Genomic DNA, 17372 nt, shown 5'->3' on the forward strand with positions numbered 1-17372 from the left:
AAAACACTGCAGACTAATAATCTAGTTAGATCAGGAATGGCGCTGATATCAAACCTGGTCTAGAGCCACACGTATTTCAGCCATGTAACAAATTGCATGATGGGGACATGCAAGTTCAAATTTACTTACATTCTCAAAAACAACTGATTCCACTTTATCCAGTGAATAATGCCTATCTAATGAGTATCTACTAGTACACTGGACATACTACACCACCCCTTCCAGCGTTCACAGCTGTGTACACCCACCACCCTGAAGAGCAGTACTTTCACCCTGAAAAGCAGTTCTTCTCCATTTGGCAAGTGAAAAAAATTAATTCAATGAACAGAATTCTTCTAGTGTGTCCTTATACCTAAAAAAACCCTTCATCCTACCCTTTTCTGGCTAACAAATTTTATAGTCAAAGAATGGCTATGTAGCCAATGATACTACTAGAAAAACCAAAAAAAAAAAAAGTGTTGGTTATACCTAATTTGAAAACATGTAAGGGAAGGGGGTAAGCAATGTTTTCACAGTTATGATTTTATGCTGCCTCAAAGCAGGCAAACAGAATTAAAAACTCAGTAATTACTAAAAATTGAAATGTAAAATAGTGAAATATAAAATAAATTATTTTATAAAATAAAATAATGAAATATAAAATAAGTTATTGCATATAATGAAATAATGAAATACAAAATGAATCATTTTAAATAATAAAATAATGAAATCACAGGGTATTTGATAAAACTTTGTGTCAAACTCTTGGAGTTTCAGAAAAATTGTTATGGTGACCAGGTGATCTATAAACTAGAGCAATTCCATAATCATCGTGGTTTTGCAAATCATTTTAGAAATAATTTTTCTTTTTTTCAATTTTAGTTTTAATTTATTTATTTTGCTTTTTTTTTAGGGCTGCATGCACAGCATGTGGAGGTTCCCAGGCTAGGGGTCAAATCAGAGCTACAGCTGCTGGCCTACGCCACAACCACAGCCATGGCAATGCAGGACTCAAGCTGAGTCTGTGACCTACACCACAGCTCACAGCAACACCAGATCCTTAAGCCATTGATAGAGGCCGGGGATTGAACACCCGAAACCTCATGCTTCCTAGTCGGATTCGTTTTTGATGTGCCATGACGGGAACTCTCATTTTTTCTTTTTAACCAAGGGAATGGCAATACATGAATATCTTAATCTATGCTAAAATGGCAGTGTAACTTTTTTCCATTTTTTAGACCAAACCATGCCTCAGAAAAAAATATTAGAAATCTCTCCTATACTGAGAGCCCATTCCTACACACACACACACACACACACAGAGTCTCTACTTCAGGCATCAAGCCATTATTCCTGGAACAATCCTACGGCACATTTCTTCCTACAGAATTCACTGATCTCATTAATGAGCACTATTTTGAAGCTATAAATGTCTAATCTTGCCAAATAAGCCAACCTCCTAAAACAGCTACCTAAAGTTTAATTAAAAACCATCACACCAAACACTTTCCATGAAAGGTCCTAGTTCTGAGAATTCCAGTTTTTAACAATCTGAAGCAACAGTAAGCATCCGGGAACGGAAGGGTGGCAGGGGACACGGACACCACTGAGTCAATCAAGCATTAAAGACAGCCCAGTCAGTTTCTCGGTTTCCTCCAATATAACCCACTTCTGGAGACCACAAAAGTTTAATAATAGAAGAGGTAGAGACTCGGATCTAGGGAAACTTAAAATGGTGCCAGGAGCCAGTAACTGAATATACCTTTATTTTTTTTATTTTTTATTTTGGTCTGTCTTTTGCCATTTCTTGGGCCGCTTCCTCGGCATATGGAGGTTCCCAGGCTAGGGGTGGAATTGGAGCCATAGCCGCTGGCCTATGCCAGAGCCACAGCAACTCTGGATCCGAGCCGTGTCAGCAACCTACACCACAGCTCACGGCCACACTGAATCCTTAACCCACTGAGCAAGGCCAGAGATCAAACCCGCAACCTCAGGGTTCTTAGCCGGATTCGTTAACCGCTGAGCCACGACAGGAACTCCTGAATATACCTTTAGTGTCACTAACACACAAAATGACTTATTTGAATATTTGCTAGAAGAACAGATTTTTCCTTTCTGTGTTTCTTAATAAACACTATTTGGAGGAACATCTTAAGCCCTCTGGACACTCTTTGCAACTGACACACACAAAGTGCTGAGTTCCAAGGCCTGGCTGGGATGCCTTCCAAGGGATGAGTGCCCTCTGGTGAAAGGCCCTACTTTAGGGCCTGCCTAGTCTAACCCTCCTCACAGACTACATAATCAGGGCCAGGCCACTTGTTAGCAACTCACCGAAGTCTCTCAATAAGTGACCTCAACCAACCACCTCACCCCAAGGTTGGTCCTACAGATCACCAGAGCTCCCATGGGACATCCCCCTCCCTGAAGAAAGGGGAAGGGAGGGAGGCTCTCCGACCCCACACTGTCTCTCTAGTCTCCCTTAACCCTATTCCCAACCCTGCCACTACATAAATGTTGATATTTTGTTCCATGTGGATTTGGGGGATTTAATTTTGATGTTTTGCTTTTTTTTTTTTTTGCTTTTTAGGGCCACACCCAAGGCACACGGAGGTCCCCAGGCTAGGGGTTGAATCAGAGCTGTAGCTGCCAGCCTAAGCCACAACAACTCAGGATCCAAGGTGAATCTTCGACCTACACCACAGCCCATGGCAACACTGGATCCCCTACCCACTGTTGGAGGCCAGGGATCGAACCCGAATCCTCACCGATACAACTGATTCATTTCTGCTGCACAATGGGAACTCCTAATTTTGAATTTTAAAATTACTCTTTATTGGCATTCTTTTGTGATGCAGCTGGTTAAGGGTCTGGCGTTGTCACCATAGTGGGCTAGGCTGCTGCTGTGTCAAGGGTTTGGTTCCCGGCCTGGGAACTTCCACATGCCGTGGGAGTGGCCAAGAAAAAAAAAACTGTATATTTTGAGTGGCAAGTTTTTTGACACCTCCCTTAAATTCCGTGCCCAAGATAAGTGCTTTATTCAATTCACCCTAGTCAAGGCCCAGGATGGAAACCCACAACTAATCTAGCTATGAAAGGGGTCAGGAGGGTGCTGGTTAAGGAGTGAGGCATCCTCCCTGCTTGTCAATGAAAAACAGAGGCTAATCTTGCATCTTGGAATCTAGGCTCTAAACACACAGAGAGCTTTATCTCTCAACTCCTACTTGTAAAGGACAGGCCTGGCTAATGAAATAAAGTGGGGGGCTACTCCAACCTTGATGACAGCTACTTTCTTTGTATTACAAGGTGGAGCTTAAAGCTAAGTGCCTATACTCCAGCTGGTCAGTTGCCATTCTGAGATGCTGACTTAAAACACACATGGTTAAAAACAGGAAGAAAGGTAAAACAGACAACTAGGAAGTCAAATCTAAGGAACTAACCCACAGGTGAATTCCTAACAGTTCCACCTTAACACTTTTAAACACTACTAAACAACAATTTATTTCTCTAAAGATAAACTTTTAAAGCACACATCAAAACTGTGAAAGCAGTTTCACTGCAGAATTTATATGGTCTGAGACAGGGTGCTCGCTGAAATATCACACAGAGTTTGGAAAGGTTCAGCTCTCATCTACTTTTTTCTTTCTCCTCTCCTTCCCCACCCTACAATCAGGATTGCAGAATACTTTCCTTCCAGAGCTAGTCCTTTCATTTATTTTTAAATTCTCCACTGCTCTAGAGAGCAGTAAGCAGTAACTCTCTGCTCTAATACAGCACGGAGAAACAAAGTAACTGATCAAACTTACTGCATTGCTGAGTCTCAACCAGGAGTCCTGACAACACATTTCAGATTGTCTTTGATTCCTAGGCATATTTTAACCTGCAGAGAGTATAGCTTGGTTGGTTACAACTGTCTACCCATGGCTGGTCCCACAGACCAATCAGTACTGCTGATTTTCCTAATTCTTAGAACATGCACCTTGCAGGTGGTGAAGCTGGTCAAACTAGACAAAGAACAAGAACAGGAGGGAAGTCACTGAGGCAGACTTGGGTCTGCTAAGCACAGGTCCAACGGTGAATCCACCACTGGCCTTATTTTCCAATGACAGCAGGGTGGGTAGAGTCAGGGAAAAAGCTCTGGACTGGGGACCAGGTGATCCAGCTTCAAGCTTCAATAGATGCTTGGCCCTGACAAGTCCCAGATTCTGAGCACGTGCCCAAAGCAAAACACCTAGCCCATCTACTCCACAGGATGAGGCAAATCGCTTTTGTCAACTGTTAAGTGCTGTACAAATTCATGCCACCGACGACAACTTACGTCATGGCCTTATCAGCACGCTGAAAAGGTATACAAGTGAGATAAATAAGGCTTACATATGTATTTACAGTGCAGCTTGTTCCCCAAAATATCAAACGAGGTGCACCACACCATGTGACAGAAACAAAAACTTTAAATATCACACTGACAAGCACACTAGGCACAGGCCTCAAAAATTAGACTCACATGAACCTGCTATTTTCATGTAGGTAATGTGGTATCAGAATTGCTGTCTTTCAATACAAGTCTCTGTTCTCTGTACAGAGAAATCAAGAGTTCACAAGACCTACCTAGAAAGAGGAGGACAGACAGGATTCTAAAAAAGATTCGAAGAAAAAAAAATTGTCTCCATCCTATAATGAAAGATTTCAACATCCATTACCATCCTGATTTCGTTGACTTTTGGGTAACCAGCCACAAATGGGAGCAGAGAAAGTAAGAGGAAGGCTTATCAGGAAGTGTTGACACAACATAAACACGGACTGTGGGCACCAAACCAAGTAAGGAAACCACAATTATACCATTCTTGATGTGGACGCACTTCCACTTTAAAACTTCCAGCCGGAAAAGTCAGTGGTGAGATTTGACACTGAAATCTCTCAAACTCACTCCGACAAAGCCGCTGAAAGGTGGGGAGTAGAGCGGGTCGTCACATTAGAGACAAATCTTAACAACATTAAAGTTTCCCCATCACTGCTTTTTTTTTTTTTTTTTTTTTTTTTTGCAGTAACAAAGATGTTGTCAGAAATGACAATTTTTTGTGTCCCCTGATGATGCCTTGCTAGCATTTGGTTATAAGCCATAAAGCAGGACTAATTTCAGCCTGTCAGGAGTCTCACTAATGCCCAGTTTCCCCCTAGAGAGAATTCCTGTCAAATCTAATGAGAGCTGCAAAGGCCCTCTCTACAATATAATGAGCACTTAGGCCATGCTGGTGATCAGGCGGCAAAAAGCATCAATTTGAGCCTGGCTACACCCTGGGGGCCAGACGTCACCAGTTTTAATAAGAATTATGATTACTAGCTGCACCAAATGCCTCCTCAGAACTTATTATTAATGTGTGACATTCAGAAGGATGTTTTTCAAATGTAAGGCCACTTTAAACTGAATTACAGCACCGCTCTGCACACCACTCTAGTTAAGGGTCTGTCAGCATTTACAATATAAACTAAATTTCAGGGGGCTTAATATTCTACTACGAAGAACCCTACGTCTCTCAGCTTTTCACATTTTTCAAATTACTGAGCCAATTATACACAGCATATTATTAATGCACAGTGGCTCATGGACAGACAATATATACCCACAAATGCCCAGTGGAGTACAGAAACTCATTAGAAAACTATTTTCACACCATGGGGTTCCTGACCCTCCTCACCCCTTCTTCCTTCTTCCTGTGCGATAAAGAAGAGGTCACTCCACCAAGTAACCTACAGGAACCCAGAAGAATTTCACACCTCTCCGTAGTTACCCCAATAAATCCAGCACCAGCCCACAACATCACAGAGGTGGGGCTCCCTTGTATGGCGTCGTGAGGTTATTAAACCCTTTGAGCTTGTGAGTGTAAGAGAAAACTCAATCTCCTCTTATGCTTCCAGAATATGTGTTAGCAAAAAAAGAAAAATAAGTGCCTTTAGGGTAACTTTTTAAGAAGTGGCAGGTCAGAACTCTTCAACCAATTTTATTTGCATAATTCTTTTAAATGACCACAGATCTTCTAGCTCAATTACTATCAACAAGTTACAATTGCCTCAATCAGGCACTAGCCCTTTAAGCTCTCAGAAACAAAAGCACAAACCCAACATAAACTAGGCTACCAACTTTGCAAATCAGAATAAAATCAGCACTTTTAAAGACCCAATTATACCGTTAATGAAAGGTCCCGAACATAACTATCTTCTTCCAAACATATATCTGAGAACAGATCTAATGTACACGATAACATTACAAAATCTATGATGAATTAAAAATCAAAGAGCCCAGAGTTACAAAAGCAGAATTCAACTCTGAAACACACTTGCTTAATGAAAGTCTTTGAATATGAGGAAGATCTGAAGGCTGAACTAATCAATTTCTCCACTGTGCCCCAGCCGGTCAGCCATGCTCTTTAATTTAATGAAACAAGGGTTTGAGATGAAATAGCACATATACATCAAGTAAGAATTGTATTGTTGCACTTTGAAATGTGTCCAACTGTGCAACTTCATCTGATGATAATTTTTTAAGAGGCAATCGATTTCTAAAAGACTTATTGTACCGGAGTCTTGATGAAAAAGTGAATGTCAGCATATCTCCAGAATACTTACACCCTGCCATTAATGCTTTCTTTGGCAGACAATGACTACTCAATCGAGGGTCCTTTGGGCTGAGCAATCATTTAGCTTTTCTTCTCTTATGAGGTCCTTAGTGCCTTGTTCCAGCTCAATACTCTTTTTATACACCATTATAGTAGCCATAAGTGTGAATTTTATGGGAACTTGCAAACTCATAGTCATAGCTCGAGCTTTCCAGTCACTAATCTTTTCATGCTTTTAAAACCACCAGGACTGGAGAGACTCCCAACATATGCTGTGGTCATAAAAGGATGCTTTTTTCCCCTCTAAACCTGTATCAACTGAGACATTTTTCAAAATGATGTTTGCTAATAAGCCACTAATCCTGAGTGTCGCTTTTTGTAGCCCCAAAGCATAGAGAGAACCCCCAGGTAAATCATTTACCTGCATAACCTGAATAAAGAAACTCCGGAAGACCTTTCTTTCCCCTACAGGTCTACACTTCTTTCCAAATCAGCACAAAAACATTAGTTATTCTGAACTTCAGAACTCTACAGGATACCGAAATCTTTCAAGAGAACAGTGTATCCACACAGAAAAGTCAAGCAGAGCCTCAATTCCTATGTGCCTATAAACAGGCTAGTTTACACTTCCAAAGCACCTCTCATCTAGTAACTTAAACATTCTACAACTATTAAGAAGCAACTCCTGCTGCAGAATACCACCACCAATTCGCAGGAAGGGAAACCAAGGCTGAATAGCGGCATACAAATCCCCCCACTGCTGAAGTCAAAGCCAGTACTATAAAATCATGACTTATTTATCATTTCAACTTGAGATTTAACTAAAGCTTACCTGTTTATGCATTTCTATGTTTAATCCATATGACATTTCATAATACTGTAAAAAGGAAAAAGAACCAAGCATTTCATTAACTCGTGTTTTGCAATGCTCAGAACACATATTTGTTAATATTACATGCAAAGGAAAAAGCTTAATTTTTGATACCTACCATCACGTAGTGCCTCTGCATTTCTGTCTTTTCACTTGCCAGTTTCTCACATTCCAATTTAAGGCTACAAAAACAAAACAGGCAACTTAATGTAAACATTATGTCACTTGTTTTAACATCTGCCTCACATATTTGCACTTCAAGTAAAAACACAGACCAATTTGGAAAAGCCATAAACTATCTAGGTAAACACCCAAAAGCTTTGTCCTTGCATTTAATAGGGAAAATGAATCCAGTAAACAGTTCAGGGTATCCACTAAGCAACTATTCTTTTTCTTCTAGGTGCAGACCTGGTCTGACGCCAAGAATGAAAAAAATCTGTCAAAACCTCAGATCTACACAGAAGACTGATTTCTCCTCGTGGTCATCAGTTCACTCCTATTTCCTTCCCGGAATCAAAGTTTGCTGCCCTGGATTCCACCAAAACCTAGCCTTTGTACAACCTCCAGTTGAAGGCACAGGCTGTACTATCTGTGCCAACTCAAAAAGTCTCAAAGTTTGAAAACTGTACCTGCAAAGTTACTTCTACAATTGTTGTTTCCTTTTAAAACCTTTGTTTTTAACTCCCTGACCAAATAGGCCACGTAACTACGCAATTAAGTGGGATGAAGTCCTCCCTACCTGATAAACATGGTGTGGGCAGGTATGCGTCAAGCTCTAGAGATTATTATCTTCAAGTAGACAAAATGTCAATAATCAGAAAGCCCCTGACAAAATAAGAAAATTCACACCCAAGTATCTGTGTGCTTTTGCTCAAGCACAGCAAACATAAAACCTGTCATTACACAGTCATTTCTTAGCTCTAATCACCTAAGACTTCATAGAAACAAAGGAAGAAACTAACATTTCTGCAAAGTCCACTATGGACAGAGTGCCTCACAAATAGTTTTCATTTATAAATTTTCTGAAGCAGGTCTCTTCATTAGATAAAGAGACTAAAGCTGAGATGGACATAAATGGGACTCAAATCCCTTGTGCTACCCAATGCAACCCACAATGAGGCCAAAGCAGGTGAGCTTTACCCTACACATATCCACACCCTCACTAATGATAGGAACAGCTAAAAGCAGCTACCTTTCCATAACGGACTTTGTCTCAAAGAACCCAATTCTAGTATGGCAAACAGCGATTTCAACACCGGCTCTGCCTCCCTGAACCTGCACTCCAGAGCTGGGGCATCGATTGAACCAAGATTTCAGCTCAGCCTGTTGCAAAATAAATAAATGAAGTGCAAATATTGACAGTTCTCATGCAACTCCTAAATACACGAAAAAAGGCTCCCTGGAACAGCAGCAAACGGGCAAAAGGGAAACAATGGGAGGAGGAGGAGACAAGAGAAGAGGCGGCCCAGGAACAGCCAGGAAAGTGGGTAATGTGAATGACAGGTCTTAACTGCGACTCCACACGCCACCGCCTGGACGCAAGTACTAAGTACAGCCACCGCCGACACTGGGATGGGCGACCAGGGGCAGGGCGCTGCCGGGGCGACCACTCACCGGGCACGGACGGACACGCACCTGTGATACTGAGCCTGCAGGAACTGAAACTCCTCTTTAATCCGGTCCAGGGACTCCGGGATAGTGAACTTGAAGGGCTGGCCTGCAGCCTGGTGCGGCGTCTAGAGACGACCAGGGGGACCGAGGGACCGGGGATGCGGGCGGAGGGATAAAGAAGTAAGTCAGAGGACGAAAGAGTGGGTGGGACATAAACAAAAAATGAAGTTAGAAGTGGAAGAAACCGGAGCTACGGACTCGAGTTTGCCCTTCACTATGGGCAGGGGGAAGGTGGACCTCCCCAGATCCGATGCTTCTAAAATGGCTTGGAGCCTCTTCTAGCCTCCAGGACGAATCGCGTTAAGTGCGAAAGGGTCACCTGGTTGAAGGGATAGGGGCTCCCTGGCGGGCGGCCGAGAACTGGGCCAGACTGTCGCTGTCGCCGCCGGCCCCTCCTTCACGGGGGCGATAATGACCCCAGGGACCAGAGAAGAGAAACAACTCTTCCCGTTCCCAGAGCCGCCGGGGCCACCTCCAGCATTGCTGGAAAGGGGGCCGCATTGACATGTAAATAGGCAAGACGAGAAACAAAGGTGGGGGCGCCCTACTCGCCTCTGGGAAGGGGGAGGATGTGTCTGCTGGAAAGAAACCCCAGTCTCTCCGGGCGCCCCCACCCGCCCAGTCTAGACCTCAAGTAGGAGGGGGCACAGAGCAAACGGGGAAATTTAGAGTTTCAGCCCACTCCCCAACCCAGGAGAGGAGGGCCCTCGACCTCCCAAGCCAGGGGTTCGGCCAGAATGCAGCACCCACCCATCTCCTTACCACACAGCAAGAGCGCCTACCACCCCTCACCCCCTGTCCCCCACTCAGCCAGCCAGCCGCGCCTCACCGGGTGCCGGCTCTGTGGGAACATCGCTCTGGCGGCGGCCGCGGCTCCGTTCCCGGGCAACTCAATTCTCCGCTCAATTTCCAACTTTAATCCCGCCGAGGAAAATTAAGCTGAGAAGCCGGGCAGTAGCGGGAAGTGCGGGGGGCGCGCTGGCCACGCACGCAGGCGCGCTCCGCTGGGCGCAGAGGCCACTCGGCGCCCAGCAGCTCCTGTTCCCGCCGGTGCGGGCTCCCACCTTCAGGGCCACATCACAGGGCACCCCGGGCCCCGCTGCACCTAGAACCTGCGGGGCGCCGCCGGCGCCCGGGGCCGCACTCCAAATCGCGAGCCTGGGCCGCCGGGACGAGGAGGTGGGGGCGCGGTGACTCGCTGCGCTCCCCTCAGCGATCCGCGTGTGCCGCACCCGTCCCGGGCAAACAAATCCAGGCGGGTTGCTCTCCACCGTTCTTCTCCCGGTCCGCCTCCTAGCCGGGTTTTCCCCGCGGCGCCAGCAGCCGGGGAGGTGCAGGTGGCAAGCGCCCCCGCTAACCCCACAAAACAAATGTGACGACGTTCACAGCCGACCCCTGCAGGTCCGGGAGGCGCCCAAGACCGGGCGCTCGCAGGGTCCCTGGAGGCGGCGAGGGGCGAGGTCCGGGCCCCGGGGGAGGCTCCGTGTCCGGCGCTCCGCAGGCTTAACCCGAGCGGAGGAGCGCGGGATGACGACGAGGTGGGCAAAGTGTGGAGGGCGCGCCGGGAGGCGTCTCGGCACGCCCCGTGCGGGCCGCTCTTGCTGTTTTCCGCGGTTGTACAAACCCTCTTGGCCCGACGGGACTACTCGGCGGAGAGTAGTCCCGCAGCCTTCCGCTGCTCCTCGACCCCTGGGCGCATCCGAGCAACACGGCCCGTGCACACTCGCCGCACACGGCCCGCCCGGCCACTCCGGACCCCTTCTTCCGATCCTCTCCGTCAGCCCTCTTTCTTTCCTTCTCTTCGTCTACCTCTCCGCAAAGGGCGCTCCAGCCCGCTCCAAAGTTCTCTCACGACCCGGGGAACGACATCCACTCGATGGTAGGGAAAAGCGCAAGAGTGCGCTCCGACGCTTGGCCTCCTTCCCCAGCAGGCAAACTCCGTGGGCGAGTCCGGAGTAATCGCCAAGGGCCAGCGAAGGTCCGGGCTGGTGGCGAGGGAGCCGCCCGGCCGTGCGAGGGTGGGGGTAGCGCAGTCGGCTGCCTCAGGGACGCGGGGCAGAGGGTGCCCGCCGCCGCTGCTGCTGCTCCTGCAGCCGCCGCCGCCACCGCCGCCGCCGCCGCCGCCGCCCGCGCCTCTCGCGCCGGTTACATTAACACGCGGTTTCACACTCCGGAGCTAACCAGCGCCGGCCCCGCCCAGCCCTGCGCGGGCGGGGGCGAGAGCGAGGAGCTGGCGGGGTACGTGGGCCCGGCGAGTGGAGAGGGGGGAGCGGGAAGGCCCGTGTCAGCCAATCGCATGCGCCAGACCCAACGTGGGGTGGTGACGCGACACCTCCCCAGAGCCTATGGCAGCGCGGCACCGGACGGGCTGTCTCCCCTTCTCCCTCCTTTCTCTCCCGCCCCGCTTGCTTCCCTCTCCGCCGTCTCCCCCGTCTCTCCTCCCATCCACCCCCACCTCCCCTCCGCCAGCCGCGTCCTCCCGGGCTCGGCGAGGAACTGTTCCTGAAGGAGCCGCGGGACGCCGAAACCAGCCAATGGAAAGCGGCGAGACGCGAAGATTGGCACCGGGGATGGGAAGGTCGGAGAGAAGGAGAGCGGCGGGGCCGGGCTGTCAGTCAAAGTAACGTGGGGCAAGCAAGGGAACGCGCGGGAGCGCGCAAGCGGGAGGGACAGGCCAACGTGCAGCGGTCGAAGCTGGGGGCTCGAATTTGCAAAAATGCTGCCCACTTGTCACTTTTCCCTTTAATGAAAATCTTTAGATCTCAGTGAAACTCAGAGACTAACCCCGTAGGTTCTTATGAGGGAGAAGGGGTGCTTTTTGGTAGTTCGAGCCAAAGGAATCTTTCGGTGCTTGTCCCCTGTTTGATGCTACTATTGAAAGTGAGGTCACATTCAAAAATTTCTCTGAGGATTGTTTTTCCTCGAGCTGCCTTTTGGCGGATGCAGGAGAAGTGGACTGTGCACTTGGTGGAAAATGCGTACATGAGCAACTCATTGGCTGGCGTACATACAGCAGCCGCCTAAGACTAGGCTTTTAATGCCCACGCCCCCTTTGCACCCAAGGTGGTAGGAGTTGGTTTTTATTAGAAAATTTCAAACCACCTTGCAAAAAGATCGGGCTGCCTTGATTTGGCGGGAAGGAACCCAGGGTAAGGCACGCGCGTCGTAGTCTCAGATGCGATATTTTGCCCGCGGCGCGAAATTTCGGTTCTTCTGTTAAAAGTCCAGATTTCGCTGTGTTGGGAGATAGAGAGCTGCTCAGACTTCTAGGGGCTTCTCAGCAACATGACCACGAGTCTGTTTCCAATTAGTAGAAACAAAGAGAGAGAGTGTGTGGGATAAACAGCATCTAGACCTGAAAAACCTGTCCTGCCCACCCCACCTCCATAGTTCGGATGGTACCCCCACCCCCGCCCCTCTGGCCGGCTGAGCTGTGTAAGGCATTGATTGGGAAGCTTTGGATAAATGACCTGGCTAAAATTCTTATGAGGTGGAACTTGACTTAAAAGGGATTCCAAAAATTTAAATAGACAAGGCAAAATGTATAAATCTCCAGTTTGGATCTGTTTTTCTAAATACACCACATAGCAAATACACCACATAGCAGAAAATCTTATATATTGCTGCATTTATTTGAGTTATTTCCACGTGATTGGTAAGTGAATAATGCCGTTTTAGCCAAATGGTGGTGAATTCTTCCATAAGAAAGACACATCTTTGACAAGCATTTATCTTAGGTTGGAACGTACTGAATTTTTTGGTGTTAATTGCCCCAATGTTCCCATTATTTTACCTTCAAGAGAGTTATGGAAAGGCATTTATTAATCAGAAATAACGTTCTATTTTGAGATTTGCTTTTACGGAGAACTTTTTCTGGAAATATTAAAAGAATCATTTTAGACAATACATTTCAATGGTGGAGTTCTTAAAAATGTTTAATATTGATTTGTCTATAATTGGATCAATCTCAAATATCAATTATAAATGAAAAATTAAAGGAGCGATTTTAGGCAGTCTGTATAAGGTCATAGTAATTCTCCAACAAGTTCAGCATTGTGGCTTTGCCATGTTCTCATTAAGTGAGGTTGGAGAGTGGTTCCTATTATTCATTTTTCTAACTTGGAAAATCAATAGGAAGGAAGCGCTGCCCCTTTTTTGGTTAAATTTGGTGATGACAAGACAGGTTTTCTCCATATACAAGAATTTTTGAATTATATGGCTATCGGCAATTAAGCTTTGTCCTTTGGCTGCCTGCGCCTCTTGAAATCATCTAGTTATTGGCTGGCTTCTACCAGTCTATTGTTGGTTCATCCCATAATCAGCTCCAGGATTGTATAGCAAGTGCCACACATAGACCTGTGCATGCTGGGACAGCTAGGGCAACTAAGACTTCTCCCTGGCTTATCCACACTTTACTTTGATTTACTAGCACAAGCTGGTAGTTAAGTTTAAATAGAGAAGTTAAAACTGGAGCAAAAGGGTTGCTGCTTCTCTTTTTCTCCGCTCTCCCATCCTCTTCAAAAATCAGTTCTAACACATTACCTTTAAATGTTCTCTAACATAACTGTTCATAGCAAACATGTCTACTCACCATATTTCCTAGTTTGCCATGGGTAAAAATTAGAAATTCTCTTTTAACAAGTGTTTCTTTTCCATTAGAGTCTGACACTCCAGGTCTTCTGATTACCTTATGATATAGTATCTGGAGAAAAGAAAGAGCAATGATTTGAAAATTGGAAGGCCTTTAATTTTGTACATGAAGATGGTTGGTTTTCCGATGGTTTCTTTCTCTTACAGTGCATCCTCCTTGAGAGAGGAGGCTGGGCCCCTCTTCAAGGTCATGTTTTCTCTGTGATTGTCATGCTGTAATAATTATACTACAAAACTCTCATCAAACTGCATTACAAATGATGGTGTTTAAACAATCAAGTAGCTTTAATCTTATGTTTTAAATAAATAATATATGTGCAGATTGCCTACAGCCTGTTTAAAGGAAAATAGTCCTACTCATGAAATCTGTAATTTTGGTCTTCTATTTAAAGTCTGTTAACCATAATCTTCCTTACCTTTAACATATTCATGTGTTGATGTTTTTACGTGAAGTAATATTAAGTACTCTGCTTCCCTAGGAAATTGTCTCTGAAAAAAAAGTTCCTTCTTTATCCTCTACAAAAGAAACAGAAAGATTGCCAGATTGTTTATTTTCTCATTGACGCACATAATGCGTATATTTCCATTCATTTGTTGCTGAGTTATCAAGTTTTCAACTCGCGAATAGTATAAGTAGTGACAAAAACTATATGTATCTGCTAGTATAAGAGAAAAATATGAATGCTGGTCATAGAAGTTATGCATCTTTTAAATCTATTGCTTTTTTATTTGAAATAATGCACGTTTTTTTAAAAGATCCCTTTTGTCATTTTCTATTCCTTTCAGCTATTAGTTATACATTTCATCATTTGAATTTTTTTTTAAACTGGAGGTTTTCTTAAGAATGAAGGATCCAGAGGAATCTTCCCAGCGTTGCTTTCTTCCCTCACCACTTTACCAAAGAAAAGGGCAGGATGGCATGGGGTGGGGGTTGGGGGAGGACAGAGAAAGAAAAAAAAATCAGTAGCAGATCCATGCAGCAGTAAAACCTCAAATAAAATCACATCCAAAGACTCTCTTGCGGTTTCACACAATATGGTAAAATTAGAGATTGCAGGAAACCAACTAAATTAAACTGGGAGCATGTGAAGAGAAACGAGCAGACTTTATGAAAATGACACGTTGACTGACCAGTATGCTTTTTTATCAACAATTTCTTTGTTAAGACGCAGATCAAAGAAACCTGCATATGTTTTCATTTTGTTGTAACTAGAAAATTACATCCAGATGTTTAATAGGCATTTGGTTGGTTTTTCAGCATTGATTAGATATGTTGGTTCTGTTTGCTTACAAGTGTAGCCGGATCATTAGCTAATGCAAAGAAATGTTTGCTGTGAGTTGCTAATTAGGGCTTTTGGAAAACCTCCACGCTCAAGAACAATTTGTACAGTGGCCAGAGAACTTGTGGGACTTGGGGAAGTTGTTTTCCCTCTTTGTCAGGGTGGGGAGAAGCAGACAGCCCAGTTCCCTAATCTCTTTCTGCCTAGGGGGATTGCGATGCTATCCCTGAGGAGTGGAGTACAAATAAATTAGGAGGAGACCACACAGGCACTCCCAAACACAGAGATAAATGTGCTCTTTCTGGAACCACCACTATGCAGTCTTTGTGGGGTGGGGGAAGCGAACATCTAAAATGCTGAACATTAACATGTGGAAGATGCTTGGTGCTAATGTTATCAAATACACAGCCTTTTAAAGTATACTTTAGAGACAGATGGGAAAGCCCTTTATGATAAACGAGTGTACTTGAATTCATTACTGTAGTACTTATAATTAAAAATGTCTCCTTTGCAATTTCAGTACTTTTCCAGGGTACAAGAGACCAAGCTTAGGAAAGGGAAGGCTGGGGCTAGTGAAAGGAGTGAAGGAGCAGGATTTTGGAGGTGAGGATGAGACTGAGAGGAAATGCAGTGTTTACCTTCACAGCCCACCCATTTGTTTACCTTGTTAAAGCCCCCCAAACTTGTAGGAGATTAGCTATTCACACAGAATTCAAATAAACTGTTGGAGAATTTGAGGCACCAGGCAGATAAACTTCTTAACTAGCCAGTCACATTTTTTAAGAACACTTGGCCTGCAGAAGAACCCCACCTCAGCCAGGGCAAACTTTTGTTTATTTAAGTCTGCATTTCTGGAGAGGTATAGGTCCAAAATAGCCTGTGTTTATAAGCCATCCTAGAAGTGCAGATACAAATGCTCTTCTACATGTCACTGCCTCTTCTCGGCCTGTTTAATCTCCTGCCCATGTATGGCACATGTGTTAATTTGTTAGTGTAGGCTGGTAAAAGTTGGGATAATACCTTTTTTTTTTTTTTTTTCTATCAGTTTAGCATTTTAGGCCCAACAGAAGCAGAAGGACATTTGGTAGACAAAAGAAAAAAGTAGTTAAAGGAAGCACCTTTGATGCTCCTTCCTACATATTCGCATAACAAGAGCAGACCTTGGCCCCTGAAAGCTCTCTGCAGTGACCCAGTTTGCTGCAGGCCTTGGACTTGCTGGGAAATCTACCTTGAACTGGAGCACCTTTTCTCTGACCTTAAAAGCCTTTGCTTTGGCAGTATTCTTGAAGTAACTCTTCCTGAAGCTAAAAACTTTTTTTGAAGGGTTAAAGCTGAGTTCAGCTAATCTCTGATCTCTTGGTGTTCCTTAAGGTGGAAGGCAGGTGAGCTCTGAAGATAAGAAAGGGGCTAGAAATCGAGAGAATATTCCAGATACCTCCAAGGTTTCTAGAGTGCTATGTCTAGACCTAGGTGAACAAGTCAAGCGAGGTAGCAGAATGTTGGGACATTCCACAAGACCACTAGCATGGGCTCTTAAAAAAAAAAAAAAAAAAATGGGGGAAGGACTATTCCCTAAACACAAAGATATATGAATGCAATATGGGAACCTTTATTGGCTCCTAGTTGAAAAAAACAGAAACTCAGCAGCTAAGAAAGACATTCTTGGGCGGTTTTAGTGTGGAGTGAATATTGGGCAATAAGGAGTTATGATTAATTTTTTTTAATGTGGGAATTGTTGTGTCAGAAGATGTTCTGAGAAGGTGCATGGTGATACATGCAACTTCAAATGATGTCTACAGCTGCAAAGAAAAGTGTGTGTGGAGAAAGAGAAAGCAAATCTGATAAAGTCAGCAGTTGAATTTAGGGGTAGAGTCTGTAGCTACTAATTTTACTATCCTTTCAATTTTTCTGTTTGTTTGAAATTTTTCATGATAAAAAGTGGGAAAACCATTTTACATTCATTGTCTACAGCATTTTCTTCATATGTTAAATGGAAATTCCCTTTATAGTTAAAAGATTGGCTTGTGATGTTCCTAGTTTTAAAAAGTACGAAAAAAAAAAAAAAGGTGCAACTTTTTTTTACTGGTCATGGAGAAGTAGCCAATATCCAAAGTATTACCCAGTGTTTTTCTCTGGATCTCTTAGCTCTTTTATTATTAGTGCTATTTTATTTATTTATTTTTTTTTGTCTTTTTTTTTTTTTTTTGCCATTTCTTAGGCCTCTCCCTCAGCATATGGAGATTCCCAGGCTAGGGGTCTAATCAGAGCTGTAGCCACTGGCCTACGCCAGAGCCACAGCAACTCAGGATC

General features: G+C 44.6%; 2 protein-coding genes across 7 annotated transcripts in view; one reads left to right on the plus strand and one right to left on the minus strand.

Annotated features, from left to right (window-relative positions):
- Positions 1–11323, minus strand: part of LOC100524475 (transducin-like enhancer protein 1) — a 92488-nt gene extending 81165 nt beyond the window's left edge. For 2 of the 6 annotated variants that reach the window (XM_005660179.3, XM_013993633.2), the window contains exons 1-4: positions 9962–11284; positions 9097–9197; positions 7580–7643; positions 7423–7467 (exon numbers count right to left, since the gene is read on the minus strand). In XM_005660179.3, coding sequence (XP_005660236.1) covers positions 7423–7467; positions 7580–7643; positions 9097–9197; positions 9962–9985 — 234 coding nt within the window. In that variant the 5' untranslated portion in view covers positions 9986–11284. Of the gene's footprint in view, positions 1–7422; positions 7468–7579; positions 7644–8653; positions 9029–9096; positions 9198–9961 lie in introns of those variants that run through there. The other 4 variants (XM_021065298.1, XM_013993634.2, XM_003480540.4 and 1 more) reach the window with 3 other exon arrangements.
- SPATA31D1 (SPATA31 subfamily D member 1) overlaps positions 11634–17372 on the plus strand; it is a 194394-nt gene continuing 188655 nt past the window's right edge. The window contains exon 1 of the mRNA XM_005660180.3: positions 11634–11752. The gene's annotated coding sequence lies outside the window, so the exon portion shown is untranslated. The remainder of the gene's footprint in view (positions 11753–17372) is intronic.

The sequence above is a fragment of the Sus scrofa genome, chromosome 1 (assembly GCF_000003025.6).
Source record: "Sus scrofa isolate TJ Tabasco breed Duroc chromosome 1, Sscrofa11.1, whole genome shotgun sequence".
In the NCBI taxonomy this organism is placed as follows: Eukaryota; Metazoa; Chordata; class Mammalia; order Artiodactyla; family Suidae; genus Sus; species Sus scrofa.